Source organism: Agelaius tricolor, unplaced genomic scaffold (genome assembly GCF_023055355.1).
Source record: "Agelaius tricolor isolate 1412-34295 unplaced genomic scaffold, bAgeTri1.0.p SCAF_7, whole genome shotgun sequence".
Classification (NCBI taxonomy): Eukaryota; Metazoa; Chordata; class Aves; order Passeriformes; family Icteridae; genus Agelaius; species Agelaius tricolor.
The window spans coordinates 25,970,652-25,989,158 of record NW_027269267.1 but is presented as its reverse complement, the minus strand read 5'-3'; the positions used below and the strand labels follow the sequence as shown (position 1 = coordinate 25,989,158).

At 42.8% G+C, this 18,507-nt stretch overlaps 1 protein-coding gene and 2 long non-coding RNA genes across 3 annotated transcripts in view; 1 reads left to right on the top strand and 2 right to left on the bottom strand.

Annotated features, from left to right (window-relative positions):
• LOC139591706 (uncharacterized) overlaps nt 1-1,177 on the bottom strand; it is a 32,569-nt gene extending 31,392 nt beyond the window's left edge. Inside the window, exon 1 of the long non-coding RNA XR_011679731.1 lies at nt 183-1,177. This is a non-coding gene — a long non-coding RNA (uncharacterized lncRNA). The remainder of the gene's footprint in view (nt 1-182) is intronic.
• Nucleotides 961-3,376, top strand: LOC139591704 (uncharacterized). The gene is made up of 2 exons (XM_071430631.1): nt 961-1,903; nt 2,469-3,376. Exon 1 carries the CDS (start codon nt 961-963, stop codon nt 1,861-1,863), a length of 903 nt encoding a protein of 300 aa, XP_071286732.1. The 3' UTR covers nt 1,864-1,903; nt 2,469-3,376.
• Nucleotides 3,377-3,961: 585 nt separating this feature from the next.
• LOC139591705 (uncharacterized) overlaps nt 3,962-18,507 on the bottom strand; it is a 343,986-nt gene continuing 329,440 nt past the window's right edge. The window contains exon 2 of the long non-coding RNA XR_011679730.1: nt 3,962-6,954. This is a non-coding gene — a long non-coding RNA (uncharacterized lncRNA). The remainder of the gene's footprint in view (nt 6,955-18,507) is intronic.

Sequence of the window (18,507 nt, the reverse complement as noted above, 5' to 3'; positions counted from 1 at the left end):
AAACGCTGTCACACCACACCCGCACCCCCCCAAATCCGTGTCACAGCCGATAACCCAGTGACTGCAACCGGCTCTTCCCTCCTTGAAGCAAAAGTAACTTGGAAGCCCTCCCCTCGCCGGCTTCCCCTCCTCCATTCCCAAGACAGGGTGAAGACCCCCTCAAAAGTTAGAGGCACACTTACAGTTACTCTTCCAGCTCCAGCCTCCTCCCAACATATCATCTGAAGGGGCAGCCTTATTATTATTATTACTTTTTTTGTTTGTTTTTTTTCCCTCTGCTCTAGCCTAGCTCACACCTTCCTCCGAGCGTGCCCGCAGGTGCAGGGAGGGCAGCGCTACACGGAGCCGGCGGTCTCCTCCTCGCCCCTCGCCCAGCCGCAGCTCCCAGGCGGCTGTGCCCGAGCCACGAGTGCCCGGCGACACACGCACACTCACCATTCGCGCTCTCTCGCTCACTCGCTCTCTCTCTCTCCCCCTCACACACACACGCGCACGCACACACATACACACCGCACAGGAGAGGGGGAGAGAGGGAGAGCGGAGACAGAGAAGAAAATGAAATTTATTATTGATAGAAAAGACTTTAAAGACAATTTCAAGTTATTGTTTCGGTCTGCAGAGAAAAGAAAAAAAAAAGAAAAGGAAAGGAAGAAAAAAAAAGGAGAGGGGCTTTTCTCCCCACCCCAACATAATGAAACGCCTTTTGTGTGGCACCGAACAATACCAAACAAGTATTCTAATAAATAGCCACTTTTTTGTTCCGTCGCGGCAGTGAATAGAATTGAGCAGTTGGTTTGAGAGCAGCTGGAGCGCCGCACCGAGCGGGGAGGTGGAGCCCGGAGCCTTCGTCCTCTTTCTCTTCCCCTTTCCTTTTCTCACACGCACTTTCTCCTCTAACCTTGCATTTCTGCCTCTCCTCTCCTGCTGGGCCACTGTCCCCTGCCCCTTTCTGTGGGAGAGATGCCTCCCGGAAGGGTAGAGCCACCCCTAGGTGCTCCTTCCCGCACCTGTGTGGCTCCGCGGGGCTCCCCGCGCCTCCTCCCGACCCTCACCGCGTCTGCCTCGGCCGCCCGGCACCCTGCTCCCGCCCTCCCCCGTACCCTGGAGCTCCCCGGCTGCCCAGGGACCCTGCTCCTGCCCTCCCCCGTACCCTGGAGCTCCCCGGCTGCCCAGGGACCCCGCTCCCGCCCTCCCCCGTACCCTGGAGCTCCCCGGCTGCCCAGGGACCCTGCTCCTGCCCTCCCCCGTACCCTGGAGCTCCCCGGCTGCCCAGGGACCCCGCTCCCGCCCTCCCCCGTACTCTGGAGCTCCCCGGCCACCCGGCACCCCGCTCCTGCCCTCCCCCGTACCCTGGAGCTCCCCGGCCGCCCAGGGACCCTGCTCCTGCCTTTCCCCGTACCCTGGAGCTCCCCGGCCACCCGGCACCCCGCTCCTTCTCTCCCCCGTACCCTGGAGCTCCCCGGCTGCCCAGGGACCCCACTCCCGCGCCCCCCCCCCCGCGCCGTACTCTGCCTCCGACAGCTCGGGACCGCAGAGGCTCCGAGCCCGGCCAGACCCTCCTTTGTTGACAATAAACTTGGATTTCACAGGGAGGCTCAGAGTCCCCCTCCGCCCTCTCGCTCCCCCTCTCCCGGCCTTCCCTCTGGATGGAGCCGGGCTTTGTCAGCCTCCCCCTCTCCGCTCAGGATCGCTGCGGAGGGTCCGCTCTTCCTCCGCCCTGTACCGCTCATTGCCATCACCTCCCCTTTCCTAGAGAGCGCCCTTAGTTTTCTTCTTGCAATTTTTTTTCTTCCCTCCCTAAAACACTCTTTTCCAGTCCCTTTCTGCCAACATGACAACCGCTCTAGGAAAGAAAGTCGATAGAGGTTATTAAAATGGACACAAGTCAGCTAAAGATTTTCAGGTAAAGCGGAGAGTGCCCCGTTTTCCGTTCTGCTCCGGCTGTGCGGGTGTGTGCCTGCCCGTCTGTGCCGAGGATGTGCGGCGGGGAGGGAGGGAGGGAGGGAGGAGGGGAATAGAGGGATGGCTTTGGCCGCCCGAGGAGCCGGCTGGAGCATCCGGGCGGGTCGTGGCTGCCAGGGCTGAACCCTGCGGGGGAGCCAAAGGAGCCGGGGCCCGAGCGCTGGGAACGGACACCGCGGGCAGCCCTCTTCCTACGGCCCGACTGTCTCCTTCATTTATTAGGGGGTGGATCTAGTCCTCTAGTCCTCATTCAAAATATAAATTAATACATGCACCCCCCCCCCCCCCCCTCCGATTCTGTTGCCAGCCAGTGCCTTGCTTGTCTCGCAAAAACTGCGGGAAGTACCCGAGTTTCAAATAAACCCCAGCAATCGCTGCACAGGCTCCTTAGCATGCAGGGATTACCTCGTCAGCTATTCTGAGGTGCTAAGTCGCATACAATCATTAGAGATGTTGGAATAAAAAGCAGATTGCTTTTAAGTTTAAATCACCGTCGCCCTTTACAGATTCGTATTGACGCTCGGAGGGGGAGCAGGGCAACGGACGGGCGTGTATTAAGGACCAGAATTAAATGTTACATCCTCGTCCGTGGCGCTAGAAGTGGGAGACATCTCGGCCAAGGCTCAGCGCTCGCCCTCCGCTAGAGCCGATCCTTGCACGTCCTTCCAGAGCTGCCCAGAAGGACCCCTGGAGGTGAGGGCAAAAAGCGGGGGACGGCCGCTGCGGGAGTGCCGGGATGCCCTCGGTGTCCCCTCCCCAGAGCCCGTCCCTTTTCCCGGGGGGGTCTCGCTGTGAGCCATGCCCGGCTGCGTACCTCTGCCTGCACTGAAAATTCCCCTCCCTTCTTCTTCCACCCCCCTCCCTCCCCTCTCTTTTAAGTGGATTTTTGCTCTCACTTCAATAACACGCCGGCTCTAATTAGCTGCAATATTAAGAAACGCTGCTAAATGACAGTTTTATCGGGTTTGTGCAGATAGGAGGAACGCGGGGACCCGGCGAAATATCCACCCAATGCGTTTGGCGCTGGATCCCCGCCAGCAGCCACCGCTCGCTCTTTTTATATGGAAAAATGGCAACATTTTGGAAAGCAGCTTTAAAACTTTGACTTATATTTTACATGCTAAATAACGGGGAGAATGGCGACAGCGTTAGAGAAAGCTTCAACCCTGCAAATATTTGAATGGGGCTTTTTTGTAAAGTAGAGCAGCTGTCAGTCAGCTGGCTTTGACAGCCTGCCACAATTTTGTCATTTAATAGTGGGTGTTAGGCTAAGTGCAAAACACTCTGGCAAACAGATGTCAAACCTACATCTCATATAAATGGGGGTTGTAAAATTGAGTTTTAACCCACATATAGGGTTTTAAAAAGCGGTGCCAGTGTGTAAACTGTATACAAAATAAAGATACTGACAATCTCCCGTGTGGGCTTGTTATTTAAAGTAGGCTTATTTAGAAATCTGACCTCCAAATTATGCTAAATCTTCCTACATTTCAAACAGTGGAATATGAGAACAGTGCTTGGGAAAGTCGAAATTAAGGACAAATGTGATGGCTCGTTGAAAGGGTCTGATTGCTGCGTGTATGGAGAAACCAAGGCTGTTAATTCATTAACTTGTTGTTACTCCTCCAAATGTGAAGAGAAGGAAGGAAGGAAGGAAGGAAGGAAGGAAGGAAGGAAGGAAGGAAGGAAGGAAGGAAGGAAGGAAGGAAGGAAGGAAGGAAGGAAGGAAGGAAGGAAGGAAGGAAGGAAGGAAGGAAGGGAAGGGCTTTGCAGGTTCAGAGGTTTTAGGGACTGTTTTCTATAGTGGGACCCGAGGGATTTAATTTAGGAGAAGGTGGCAGGGGAAGGAAAGACCGCAGATGCAGGGAGCAGGCAGCTGCAGAAGCACAAACTCCGTGGGGTGAACGACGGACCATGCAATGAGGTGGCCAGAGCCACTGCAAAGGCTGGAGGGCATTCTCCCAGGACGTGGCAAAATATTATGAACGGTAGCAGGAACATATCAGTCACAATTAATTTCTTCAGAAGTTACTATTAGAAACATGAGCTGCTTTTCCTTTTGAACTCACATTTCCAAGACTCATATCTTCACTGAAATGTGGTTTTCCCCGGTGCTTTGAGGGACCTTCCTGACAAAATTCCTTTTAGCATCTAAAAACTGTCATAAGTATTTACACAAAAAATTGTTCGTTGCCTCAGTTGGTTTGGACAAAGCAAGAAGAGTAAAAATGAGAATTCATTGCACGAATGATATTATATGGATTATATCAAATTCCTCAGAATAAGTCTGCACCCACATTATCATTTTGGAAGCTAGACATGTAGTTTCCTAGACAATTCGATATGAGGGGATTAAACGAAACACTTAATTGAAAAGAATTGTTCATATTAATAATTAACCACAGTTTAAACACACGGTCAGCTGATTTCCTTGTCGAGTACTCACTTGCAATATTTGCACTGTCCTAGCTGATGTTAAATGAGTAGAGGAATGCACACGGGGTGATTATTGATCATATGCAGTTACTGCTGTTTACATTTAAATCCCATTTGATCCGAACTCTCTCCACGCTCGTCTCCAAATCCCCAGAGCTCTGCTGCTTGATTGCAGCGTTTTCCCCTTAGCAGGTTTGTGTTTGTTGCTTTGCGGAGGCTTTCGACACTTAGTTTGCAGAACGACGAAGAGTGCCTGAGCCTGGCTAATCCTGCCGCAGGTGTTCGGGCAGCAGGGGCAGAAGGGGATGCCCGCAGCCCCGCGCCCGGCGGGAGCTGCCCCCGGCCGCAATTGCGGGGCTGCAGGTCGCACCCCGGGCTGTCGGAGCGGGGATCGGAGCCTCCGCCAGCCCCTACCAGGCTCTTGGGTCAGTACAGTAGACACTCTGTTGCTGGGTCTGACCTGAAAGATGCCTCTTCAGAAACCCCAGATTAAAAAAAAAAAAAAAAAAATTAAACCCCCCAGCGGTTCGCCTGGAGTGTCCCACGCTGAGGGCACTGGGGACTCCTCGGGTTCCAAGCAGCAGCCCCGAGGTAAGGTCTCTTCCATGCCTTGACAACACCGACTACAGCCTAGCATCGGATCACATCATCAAAGAAGAAATAAGGTTTTATTCTGGAATAATTGCCGCTGAGTTATTTTAAATCAATTGTAGCTGCAACTTTGATGGGCAGTGTGGCTGGCTCTGCGGCTGGCCCCTGGCTCCAGAGAGGAGCCTGGACTGTCTTTATTCAATTTCCTCATGCAGAAAAATGCCTGTAGCTATTATCCAGCCCATTTGCCTGCAAAGAAAGGCTGTGGCAGAACATCACCCTTATTTTCAAACAAGTAAGTGATCAACAAATCTAGAAAACAATTATTGCCATCCTTGATAGATATTAAAAATCTTCTCTTGCTGCTTAAAAATGAACATTCTGTTACCTCTAATATGTTTGCTTTTTTTACCAATATACTTATATGAGTACTTTCCATCATAGACACAGCTGTCTCTTTTTCAGCATTCTGCCATGAAACAGTTGCAAGCTTCAGAAGTCAAAACATAATTGACACAGCTAAATATTTTTTCCTAAATGCAGCAGTTTTACCAAGTCTTTAAATTAAGTCCAGTGACAACCTGAGTGTCCTACAATTGTTCTGGAATAGAGATCAGCACCCTCTCCAACAGCAGTGTCATGGGAAATCCAGGCACTCAACTTGTATTTATTCCATTACTTCAGATGTTAATATTAGCATGTTTTCAAGGTGGAAATATCATTGAACAAATTCAAATGATAGAGCAGGGAAATTACTAAAACTACATTGAAAACGTAAACAAAGATGATTCTAATTTTAATGTTTAAGGATTAAATGGGGTTTGTGCTGTACACAGGAAGAACAAAGTTCACCAAAATTGTGTCTCCCATGGTTTTGGTTCCTGTGATTGCTGTGGAAGGATGCCTGATCCATACTGGAGTGAAATCAAAGGGAAGCTGTGACTTCTGTAACATGTAAGCTATAAAAATCAACAGGGGAAATCTAATTGTTTGTTTGTGTTGCTTCTGTCATTTAATTTTAAAGCAGTACACAGTAATGGAATTGCTTTCTCAGTGTGGTGGTTTTTTTCTTTTGGAGGGAGAGTGGAGTGGTTAGGTCTTAGATTTGTTTCCCCTTTCAGTAGGGTCTGAAGTTGAAACCACAACATTCAAGTGTGAAATACACACTCCAAGATCAAAGTGCAAAACAGTTTTTCAAGTGGCTTATGAGCAGAAAGTATGGAGTGAAGATTAGGTTATCCCACTGCAATGCAATCCAGTCGTTTGATGAAATCACCAAAGTTGAAGGCAGTGCTTTAAAATGGAGCATGGCTTAGCATCAGGCTTAGCTTCAAAGAGACCAAGGCAACCTAACACTCCTCACTGAAGTGTTTAGAGAGTGTCATCATTGCCATGAACCCACCAGAACATGTAAACATGTAACAACACGTTTAAGAAATCAGTTTCTTTCCGAGTATCCAAGCACATGTACCAAAAGATCATATTTTTATGGCAATGCAGAAATGGTTTCACATATTTTGTATATATTTAACATAATATATTTGTATTTCCTGGGGAAGGAGACAGTATACTCTCCATTTGATGCCCCAGCAGCATATGCAAAATGGGAATCTACATTTTCTTCTGTTTACTTTGTAGAAGTTCCAGTGCTGGAGAAGCTCCTTCTCAAACCATTGGGATGAGTAGATCACAATGAGGCATAGCTTGCTGAGAAAGTGACTGCTCTGACACTATTCAAATCTTTCAGCTCCTCTTCCAGTGAGGATGATTCACTTTGGCTGCTTTACCAGGACTCCTCCTGGGTCCCCTAGGGGGTTAGATTGCTTTTCTGTTGCATTAGGTCCAGCCTGCTGTCAGTTTGTTGCTTTATGTTCCACCAAAGTGCCCCGATGCTCTGATTGTTGCTACTGCAGAAATCCTGGGCTTTTGGCTGGGATGGACATCTCATATCCTTTGTGAGAAAACCTGGAGGAAGGAGAGAGGATGGTTTTCTCTGAAGCCCTCTTCTCAAAGGCAAAATATGGATATGAGCCAATCTGAGCTGGGAGTCATGGACTCAGACCCTGCTTCAGCTCTCAGAAGCTGCTCAGATGCATTGAAACAGTGCAACCAACTGGCTATTAATAATGACTAAGAAACAGCCTGAGGTCCCTGGTAAGTCCTTTGGGTTTCAGCATTTGTAGGGTTCCAGAACATTTAGACACAAAATTGTCACTGAAATGAACATAAGCTCTGCATCTACATCCCTAGACTTATATATCCTTGGCCTGAAGATGTCAGATATCTGACTTAATCTCCCCAAGCCTCCACTGAACCACAGATACACTGGCTACTATAGCACACAGGAACATCACAGGGGAATTATGAGAACAAACTTGCTAATACTTTTAAAGAGACATAAAGAGGTAACAAATGTACTCAGGATTATCATTACTATTTATCACTGTGACACTCACTGGCTGGGAAAGCAGGAGATAATGTTTAGAAAAATCTGAGGAATATTGTCTTGTTTGAAAATATCTCTGCTACTAATGTGATGACTGTCTAGTGGAGTTGTGGTTGCTGGGAATTCACACACTGATTTTATGGAGAGATAAAAGAGTGGAGTTTATATGGAATAAACCCCTTTTGAATAAAACAATCTGCATAAATGCTTTAAGAAAGCCTATAATTATGATAAAAATGTTGCTCAGAGTTAAAATTATGAAGCAATCAAAATTTATAAACAGTCTCTCATCGACTTTTAATCATACTTTCTCATATACAAACTGTAGAAAACATATAGTAGCAATATATAACAATACATATTTTATTTTTGATAATTTAGGGTGCCATGCCATTCTCTTTAATCAGACAAAGCTTGTCTTGTCAAGCTCTACAGTACTATCCTTAAATGTCAAAAACCACATAAAGTTCTCTAGTTTTATCTACACTTATCTGAGGTTTTGTCCTGCTGGCAGTTAAACACCCCTGGAGAGGTGTTGTGCCCTGTTTGGGCTAGATCCAAAACTTTGTATGGTGATATTCTCACCAAGAATCTCTGGATCAGGGCCTCTACTCTCACTGCCTGCTCTGAAGATGCTCTGTCAGTGTAAGACAGGATCCTACCCACACCTCCCCTGGAAATCCCTTGTAGACATTGCTCTTCATTTGTCATTCATTAAGGAGAATGCTCAAATTAAATGCATCATGTAGGACTTTGATGGCAAGAGATATTAAAAAAAAAAGAATATTTGTAATGGGAACTAATGGGAACCTTGCCAGCTTGAATGCTAGCCTACCATGTCTATAAGCTCCATTGTTTCCTCTGAGCTGAACTAGCTGAACAATTTGGGATGCATCCTGATAGTAACGTGTCTCCCTTGGCAAGTTGTAAAATTCACTGGTATTATTGTGTTATGAAAAATATTACCACAAATGTGGTCAGATGGGTCATTATAATGAAATATTTTCTTCAACACATATGTATTTTTAATGCAGTATTACTAGATCCTTTTCTGGAACAGAATAGCATGCAGAGTATTCCATCTGAATTCCATATGAAAATGAGATCTATTGAATTGACTGGCACAGCTCTTATTGATAGGTTAACTGTTCCAGTCCCCTTAATTACCAGAGTGAACAGCCTTTTCTGCTTAAACATTGATTCAACTGTTGCTTTCAGCTAGACATAATAAGAAGTAACAACTGCCCTGAGTCTCACAAGGTTTACACCTTCCAAACAGAGTGTGGAATCATGTCCATAAATACATGCTTCCAATGTTTTCAAGGGATGACACCCTTCTAGGACTTTCTATTGATTCCATTTGTCTTCAGGTCCTTGTGAGTTGATTCTCTTTTCACTAACCAACAAAAGTTGCCAAGTGGCCTAGTGGTGAGAGGAAGGACTGGAGAAGTCTCCTTTCACAGTCTGTGGGGCCAGACCCTAAGGGGTGTTCACCCTATTAGTCTCTGGAGCACTATGAATACTTTGTGGCTTTTTCAAAGAAATCACGCTGTATTGTATATGAATTCTGATGTTTGAAGGGGCAAACGTTTTTGGCTTGGGAAAGTAAAAACTCAGCTTGATCCTCAGCTAGATGATTTAGATGGCTGTTTTTGAAGGACAGAGAAGCTTCATAAGTGCAATAGATGTGCGTTCTCTGATAGGGTTTGACTATCAAGCAGTGGCATTCTTTGATGTGCTTGCCATGCTCCTGCCCATGTCCCAAATCCAAGCACAGTGCAACTTATTTTTCAGCCAAAAAAACTCCTTGTCCCTTTGGGACTTTTTGATTTTGGGAGAGACAGGCAGATTTTTTTGTTTTCTTCTTTTACAGTCCAGTTTCCTGACACTTGGCCCTATTAGGGGTTCACCTACAGAAGGATGGGTAGAAGTTATTTTCTTTGATTAATATGACACTTAATTTAAAAGACTTCTTTACTATGAAATCTCTACATTTAGCAGTATATAATCACTAAATATAAACATCAACTCTCACTTTGTGTCTATATGTGGGCCTAAAAATGAGGTTCTGTTTCCAGCTGAGACAGATGAATGTTATGAGTGCTCTGTGTAGGATGCAGGGCAAAATACTACAACAAAACCTAAACAAACCTAAAGTATAAAACCAAACATTTTGTACACTTACATTAAAATTATACTGAAAATTGGGAGCATGAACTACAAAGCTAGGCTTTTTTTTCTGTTTTACAAACTGCAATGTCTGTTAAGAAAAACTAAAGCATAATTGCACATTGGAATTTCCTGCCTATTCTTACATCGACATTTGTGTTTTTCTCTTATCATCTCCCACATGTAAATGGAGCAGCTTCCTAACCCTTTTGTTATATATCACATTCAATGTAACAGTTTAGCAAATTCTCCAATTGTGTTGGTGTTTGCTTTCACAGACATGGAAAGCAATTTGATGTGTCCTTTTAATGAGTCATTTTCATGCAAGGAGAAAAACAGTGGTTGGGGAAGTTCCTAAAGCATGCTGCTCATTGATTTAAGATTCCCTTTTGAATCAATGTTGCTTAAAACTGAGATTGTTTTGTGAGAAGAGTTATTCAAACCATCTTTTCTTCTAACTCATAAGTTTGAAGAACTCCAGTTTCTTTTTGCTCCTTTGAAGGGACTGCAATTTTATCACTGAATTGACTTTGCCACAAAACAGTGAAGTGAAATTCAAGGTTTAGTTTATAAAGTTTTTAACACTTGGGTTGCTAGTGGTAGCTGTCAAAATGTTAGAAGGATGCAAAATCATCTCTTCATGAAAGGGAAGTGCAGATGGAAGTCTAGTAGGGCAGAAGTTCTCTTCATCTGTAGCAGGTGTTGGCTCTAAACTATAATGGTGGCAATATAAATGTAATTTTTTAAGCTGTGCTCCTGTGCTGATCATTTCAGTGGGGTCTCTAAGGAGTGCAGAAACCTACCAATCTTGCTTGAATTCTGAGTTGGACAAAGGGTGGCTTGAGAAGAAAACTAATTGCAATGGATAGTTTCTTTAGAGGAACAGGGAATTTGGAACCCAACAAAACAACTGAGAAGAACAGATGAGCCAGACCTCCTACACTGGTCACTGAAGCAACTACAGTGGTCATCAAACCCTACTTATGGTCACATGTGCTCTTGCACTAGGGTTCCTCTGGGGTTTCACTCAACTGACAAGATGGAGAGATGGCACGTACTGACCCTTCAAGCACCAATAAAGGAGGGCACGAAATTTTGGCTACAGTGAGCCACATGAGCTGTGTCACACTGAAGAATGTAGGGGTGCTTTCCTACCTCTTTGCTTTGATGAGACAGCTCAGACATGGCCGAGCTCCACGACAGAGGTAGATTGAGGTACACACCATCCAATCCTTGTGTTCAGCTTTTGTTTCAGATGTACTGACAAAGACCTGTGGCATGTGTGGCAGTGAGTCCCCTCATCTAAAACACTGAGATTCATGGCTTTTGGGCATCCTACAGCATCCTACAACAAAGGACACAGCTACAGCCACATAAGGATGTGGGAGAATGTGCAACAAAAAAGCACAAAGGAAGGTAGTCCCTGTAGCATGTTGCATTCCCATGTGCATGTGGCATTTAGCAGGGGCTGCAGGCAGCGTGTGTGTGCAAGGGATGAATTTTTGGTCATGTTACCAGGGCAGCAGGGGTGTGCACTGGGCACTGGGGAAAGAGTTAGAGGACACAGACTGCCAGAACAGCTCATCCAGATTACAGCTCCCTCACTGGGACAAGCTGGTGGGTAACAGGGAATAGGCTGCAGGATTGAATGAATGTTTTTCTGGATTTTGCTTGCTGGATACATGCAAAGCACATCAGTGCAACTTGTGACTAGAACTCAGTCTTGTAAAAGGAAATTTTGCTGGAATAAGGTACCATTAGAAAGCAAATTCTCTAGAATTCATGTGAGCCCATTTAAAAGCAAAATCATAGCTCATTATTTTTCTTTTAAACTAAAGGAAAATCTTCTAAAAGCAAGAATTGACCCTAACTTAGTTGAAATGTAGGTGAAATTGGTAGCTGAAGCTACTGGTGAACATAATTTATAGTGTGCAGACTCCATAAATTGTGTTCAATATATTTTCCAAACTACACAAATAAAATGACAATTATTTATTAAAAACACTACTTCAGTACAAAAATTTAAAATTTCTTTTTGGGCACAATGACATTGCTGTACTTAGAACCTGTATATTAGAATGATACAGGTCATAGTGAAATTGTACAAGTCTTACCAAAGAGCGAAACCACTGCATAGAAGCTGAACTACTTAACCCAGCCATGAATTGTCTAAACAAAATAATTTGATATTGGCTGTTTTCCACATTTTAATTAGCAACTGCAGACGGCTGTTGCATAATCCTATTTAATGTCTGTGCTTGATACCTCCCAAATAGCTCAGTGATTGAATTCATACCTTAGTGTGGCTAAATGCATTAGCTGAAAGAAAACCACCAACACTAAGATTCACTTTCTGACATAAATCTAATGCAAGCATGTCTTCTTCACTAGCTTAACAGAGAAAAAGCTCTTTTAATTTACAGTCTGTTGGTTGCAAAGATGCCCCAAGGTATTTTGTATAAATGCATATTGATGTCTTCAGAGAATTTTTCCTCCCCAGCAGAGTTTCTTTGCAACAGAGATCACAGTGCCCCCATTAGATAATCACCACCTCAATGACATGCAGCCTAATCATGCAATTGATCACAGTAAATCAAAGATTCAGGGATTCTCTGAGCAGCTGTCTGCAGCTAACCCTTTCTGTGCACTGGGCTGCCTTGGCCAGGTTTGCCCTGGAGGCAGAGCTATGGGAGGGGCAGGAGGGCAGGTGTGCAGTTTGCAGCCCACCTGTGAGTGCTGGGCCCCAAGGTGCAGCCAGGGCTGTGCCGCTGCTCCTGCTGCCCACTGCTGCTGCCTCCCACTGCTGCTTGCCACAAAGCAACCAGCTCTCCAGTCCTGCTAATTATGGTGGCTAACAAGCTACTCACATACCTGTGCGCAACACAAATCACATTAATTAAATTCTCATCATTTAAGATTTTTGCAGTCACAAACAGTGACAGTTCTACCCTGCCTACCTACTGGTAACCCTTTTTTTTCTGTGCTTTTTTTTCCCCCTCCACACAACCCTGCTGTTTTAATTGAGGTTCTGAGAAACAAGAGACAGCATTGGCATCTCACTGCTGCTTACTTATTTGAGTGCTAATGCTCAAAGAGTATTTTGTTTAGTGTTCATATAAAAGGGTAGAGCTTTAAGTGTTTGCTTTGCCACACTAGGATATATATTTTAAGATGCTTAACTGCTTCTTCACATGAGAAAAATAACTTGCCAGTTGCTCAACAGGGGAATGAGCATAGGTAGAGAACTTATGTACATTTGCTTAGCCAAATAAAAATTTACCTAAAAATAACCTTTAAATGTTTCCAAATGTAGAAATGCACATGATAAAACATTCTAAGTGATTAAACAAGATTTTAATGATTTTATTATCTCAGCTCAGTTTGTCTTTAAAAAAAAACAAACCCAAAACTACCATAAAGAAAACTAATTATGTTATGTTTTATCTTATCTCTCCCAGAATATATTTTATTACAAAAGTCTAGAACATCTGTTGTACAGCTTTCTGTGCATTTTAATAACTATTTTAAATTTTTTTAAAGGGAGGGTACATATTTCTGTTTATTGAAATATTTATTGGATGATAGAATGTACAGATCTCAGTGACATAGTACATATGATTATAAAAGAAAATAGCTTGCACTGGGTTTGTCTTAAAACCAAAGGGTTTCTTTCTGTGGCCAGCATAAAGTTACAAAAAGCTACGCTGGCATTGTTCAGAAACAACAAGGGACAATATTCTATCTCTTGTCAGTGGTAGAACAGATATATAATTTCATGCTTGATTTTTATAAGGAAGTCTGTTTTCTGAATGTACTATGGCTTAGTAATAAAAGAAAGCATCAACATAAATTTGTATCAACATAGACATTGTTTACTGAGCCAAGACTACGAACAAACCCACCAAAGCTTTTATGGGGTTCATCTGGAAATTAAGGAAAGCCTACTTCTTTCTGAAGGTCAGCAATTAAAGCTGCTACACAGGTGCTCTGTTAACTGAACTTCCAACAAGACCAAGAGGTATTCATGTCCTCAGGACTACCTCTGCATTAAATACCACTCCTGGTTGCACCTGCAAAATGCTGCTGGCCAGTGTTACCTGGACAGTGTCATTTGTCCAGGGGGCAAAGAAAAACACAATCTAAGCCCAAATATATGTTTGTGGACAGGAACTGAGATGGTCATCTCAGGAGAAAAGATATTTCCCAAATCATAAAATGGCTTTTATGGTCCTGATTTATCAGTCTTTTTTTCCCTCAGAACTCCTGCTGGATGCAAAAGGGAGTTCAGTGGAAGAAAACGATGGTGGGAGTGGATGAAGTGGAGTGTACTAGAATAGATCTAGAATTAAGATAATGTTCTCTTGAGGAGAAGGTGAAAGCCAGTGCTAGAGATAGTGTAATATATTATTGGTCCACAATAAGATTTAAAGATGGTTTTGTTTGTGTTGTTTTAATGCACTTCTCTTTGAGTGTTTTATTTCAGGCAAAGTCCATGAAGAAATTTATAAAGATTCCCCTCAATCCATCTATGTCCAACAAATACTAGAAAAAAAAATTACAAAAGCATGCAAGGACACTAGATTAATTACAGGGAACACAGTGCTTGTTCATGATTTTCATGGTATTTATTTAAAGACACCAAAATAAGTGAGAAGGATCTTTGCATTTTATTTATCTAAAGCCTTGTGATAACAAAAAGTTTGTGATTCATTTGAGCAGCCAGAAGCGGCTGATATACAGTAATGAGAAAGGAATCTTATTCAAAATACCTAATATTCAAATAGGTTAATTCTTAATCTCCATTTCTACTTCTTCCATTTCTCTCTACACTTCCAAAGACAGTTTATGTGTTAAGCTTTGACTCTCAATGTGAAACCAGTTATTTCCTAAAGACATGGGAGTACATGGAGAATCTTTAGGAATTGAGAGACCCTCAAACTCCATGCCTTTTTTTTCCCCTGTTGGCTTGGTTTGGAAATAAAAGCTAAAAAGTTATCTTATGAAAATCAATTGCATGTCTTAGAAAACACAGAAAGTAAAAACACAGTTCAAGTAGTGAATGGAATAACTTCAATTGTTTTTGGTTTGGTTGTACTCAGTAAATTTCACTTATACAAATGTGTTTTAAAGTTAATTATCTACTATAATTCTAATCTAAATATATTAAAGGGACTTCTTTATCATTCTTAGTCTCCTGTGAAGTCATTTGAGTGTCCAAGTGATTGAACTCTAGCATAAAACTGTTGACATTAAAATAGGGTGTAATAAAGAGAGCCAGTTAATTGCTGGAAGGTCAATGAAGAGAAAAGGATTGTGCTCAATTTAACAGTACCATGGCAAGTAATGCTAGGAAGTGCAACAGCTGCCAAAGAACGGACATATGGGTGACCTGCAATGAAGAAAATGAAAAATGACAGATCATTTTCTTATTTTCAGATAATTGAAGTTGCAGATGGTTCCATGATTGACAATTCATACCGAAAAACTGAGTGAGATGAACTTTGCCAGAAGCCTGTGTTCTCAAAGTCTGTACCTGAGCTGGTCATCTGAACACCCTCTGAAGTCAGTAGGAACAAATGGTTTCTTACTAAAGTACTTGTCTAAAACGTAGTTCTCTAGAACTACATGTATTTTTCTTCACTGGAAATGAAGAGATCTGGAGGTAACAAGTTCAGATGCGAACATCTAAAACTAGATGACAGAAATCCTACCAAAGGCATGTCTGATGCTGGAAAACCATTAGCAGTGTAGGTGGGACAAGGGAAGACCAGGGAGTAACAGCCTTGGACACCTACCAACTGCTGCCACACCAGATCTTCAGCAGAGAACTTCAAGACTGTCCAGTAACACTACATAAACTTAGCTATTGTTCCAGTCCTTGGTTTTATAGAAGTTATACAGACTATATACTGTGGTTCTGAAGTTAGAAAGTTGTTTTTAACTTGTTTCATGATTCTGTTTCTAGATCAAACTTCATGCAGGAAGTACTAAATTGGCAGTCTGCATCAAAGTAGTCTTGAAAGGAGAAATCCTCAGGAAGTAATATATGCTGCTAGTGATGCATGAAGCAGTTGGAGTAGGACCACAAATCTTTAGTCCTAAGAAGCCTTAGTCTTGCTTTTATCATCAGCTCAAAAATATATGCTGAGATGAAGCCATTGTCTGTAGATAGGGCTGGTCATAAGCTTCCTTGAAGATAAATCTAATTCACAGACTCCCAAAGACCTTCAGTTGTTTTCAAGTTAGACTTTGGAGGTGTTTATTTAGAAGTTTACATGTCCTGCTGATTTTATTGCACTTCTTTTGATCTGGGGAATGCGCTGTAATACTGTGCTTTGTAATCTGCAGTATTATCAAAATATTTTTCCACTGTGATTTTCAGCTCTTTGGGTATTTGAAATGTTAATGCTTTGCACTCACAATTCACTCTTGAGCACCAGCCTGCATTCCCAGGCCATGGCCATGATCAAACAGGTAGGTGAAAGTGCAAGTGTTCAGATAAATATTCATGTATTTATACTGTGATCATGAAATTGAAAAGGCTCTTTTACAAGTACAAAATAGAAGGTTAGGTCTCTCTTCAGCTGAACAACATATTCTCCTCCCTTCAGCATCTTGTTCCCCATCAAACCACCGACATGCACAAAGACTTGCTCTCCACTGTGCAGTAAAACCCAACTCTTATCTTTTTTCTATCAGATCTCCGGTGCTATCTTGGGGCAAGAATACTTCTTATTCTTCATTTTCTCTAGTGAACAAATGCTTAAAATGTCATAATTTTATATGCTGGCAGTTGTGTCAATTTATGTAGGTAAAGTTCCCCCTTCTGTTTCTACTTAAGCACACAGAATCTGGCATATGTCTCATCTGTGCTATGGTATCTTTTTTATATGTCATTGTTGAAGATACCTAAGAATTGCAGCCCAGCTTTTGATTATTTGCTTAATCTAGCTTCTTGACTGTCTAACTCAGTTAATTTATTACTTTTATCATATACTAATGCTGTGATATGATCAAATGTCACAGAATAGTTATAATGCTGTTACAAATTTAACTTGATTGGGAAAATACTGTTGATACAGGCATTGAAATTCTTCCAATCAAGTCTAAGAAATTTAAACTGATTTGACATTCTTTTTGGGCCAAAGAAGCTTAAAAAAAGTCTTCTGTGTAAAAACTACTGATTTATATCTCTTCTTGATAGACTGAATTTACTCTTTAATTCACTGAATCTTCACACTCATTTATTCCCACGTGGTCTAAAACTCTTGGCTTTGTAAATAGTCCCTGAAAGGTTTCTGCATGATGCTTGTAAAACTGGGGCTCTCACTTTGCTGATCCCAAAGATCCCCTCTTCTCCATGGTGAAAGAGGGTTATTAGGCATGGTACACAAGAAACAAGTTCACTTCAAAGGACAGAGAGAAGAAAGCAAGTGTGCTTCTATCTTAAAATGGACTTTCCAAGAAAGTGTCCTGCTAAAGATGAGTTTTTAAAATAGGGACTTTAGTAGAAATATCAGTACTTCTGTGACTATGCAGGCTATGGATCTTGGTTAAAGTCTAGATTTATAGACAGAGCAGGTATCTGTGCTCTTAGATATAGATTGATGCTAAAGACAGACAGGAATACAGGGATCGAGGAGTTATGCTTATATTATTGTACACTGATGATGCAGACCTTCAGGCAGTTTTCTCCAACAGTTTTCCGCAAAGGACCATATAATGGGATGATAAGGACAGATGTTAAAATCCTCACTTAAAGAGTGAGTGTGGTAGAAAGAGAACAGAACTATATGGTAAGGCATTTGGGCTTCTCTTTAAGAGAGAACATCTGTACAGTAAGATTAGATTTTTACCTAACAAAAATGAAACCAGACTACTGGCTTGGAAGACTAAGTACTATGTGTGCTTACTTAAACAAGGAGTGGGAAGAAACAGGTGCTGAGAATCATTGAGGTTCTATTAAGACATCTGTTTGACATTCAAAGTTAGTAGCATTTTATAGAATGGGTAACACCCAAGGATAAAAGCTGCAACAATTACAGATAGACTGAGGAATACAAAAGTAACTCTTTAAAGCTCACACAAAAAATAAAGAGCATGTGATGTGGATAAGATAATAGGGGGAAGGTTGTAAAAAAGTAATAATATCAAATAAAAATGCTAAATAAACATTGGTATGTAGATAAAGATAAAATTCATGTAAATGTCTATGCACCGGGAGGCCTAAAATTAAAAACCAATTTGCCAGGAATTGGAGAACCTATAATATGTATTGCATGATGGCATCACAAAACAGTGGGACATTGTTTGTGACACACGTAGCCATACAGAGAGATCAGACTGACAGAAGTGGTGTGGGAGTGACCTTGCACCTGGAAAAAACCCATAGATTTCATTTACACAAACTTTCTGAATAGGAAAGATCACATGTCAGATCTTGCCTCAATACAGACCTCTGCCTTCAGAACCACTGTGTGGAAGCCAGCCAGAGAAAGCCTTTGGATTAAATCCTGACACCAATGAGCACATGACTGGCTTCAGGATTTTACTGCCTTTGCAGTGACCCTGAGGCTGCTGGGATAACCCTGCCTGCTCCCTGACTTCTGAACCTGCAAGAGCAGCCCTCGGTGCAGCAGGAGCAGGTTCTTCATTCTTCACAGCATCCTCCCTGCCTGAGCACACCCAGCCAGGCACAGCCCCGCTGGTGTCCCTAGGATGTGGGTGGAGCAGCTGTAGGGATGGAACCCCGGCAGGAGTCCAGTGCCAGGACAGTTTAGGATAGAGTGGGAGGAGACATCGAATTTTATGGGACTGGGAGAGCAAAGCTTATTCACAGAGATGCCAGAGGGTATGACATCTAAGTACCATAAAGTAAGTACCAGTTGCAGCAGAAAGCAGCT

Excerpts from the sequence above, each read along its gene's own strand:
- LOC139591704 (XM_071430631.1), top strand. The coding sequence starts at position 961 with ATGCCTCCCGGAAGGGTAGAGCCACCCCTAGGTGCTCCTTCCCGCACC.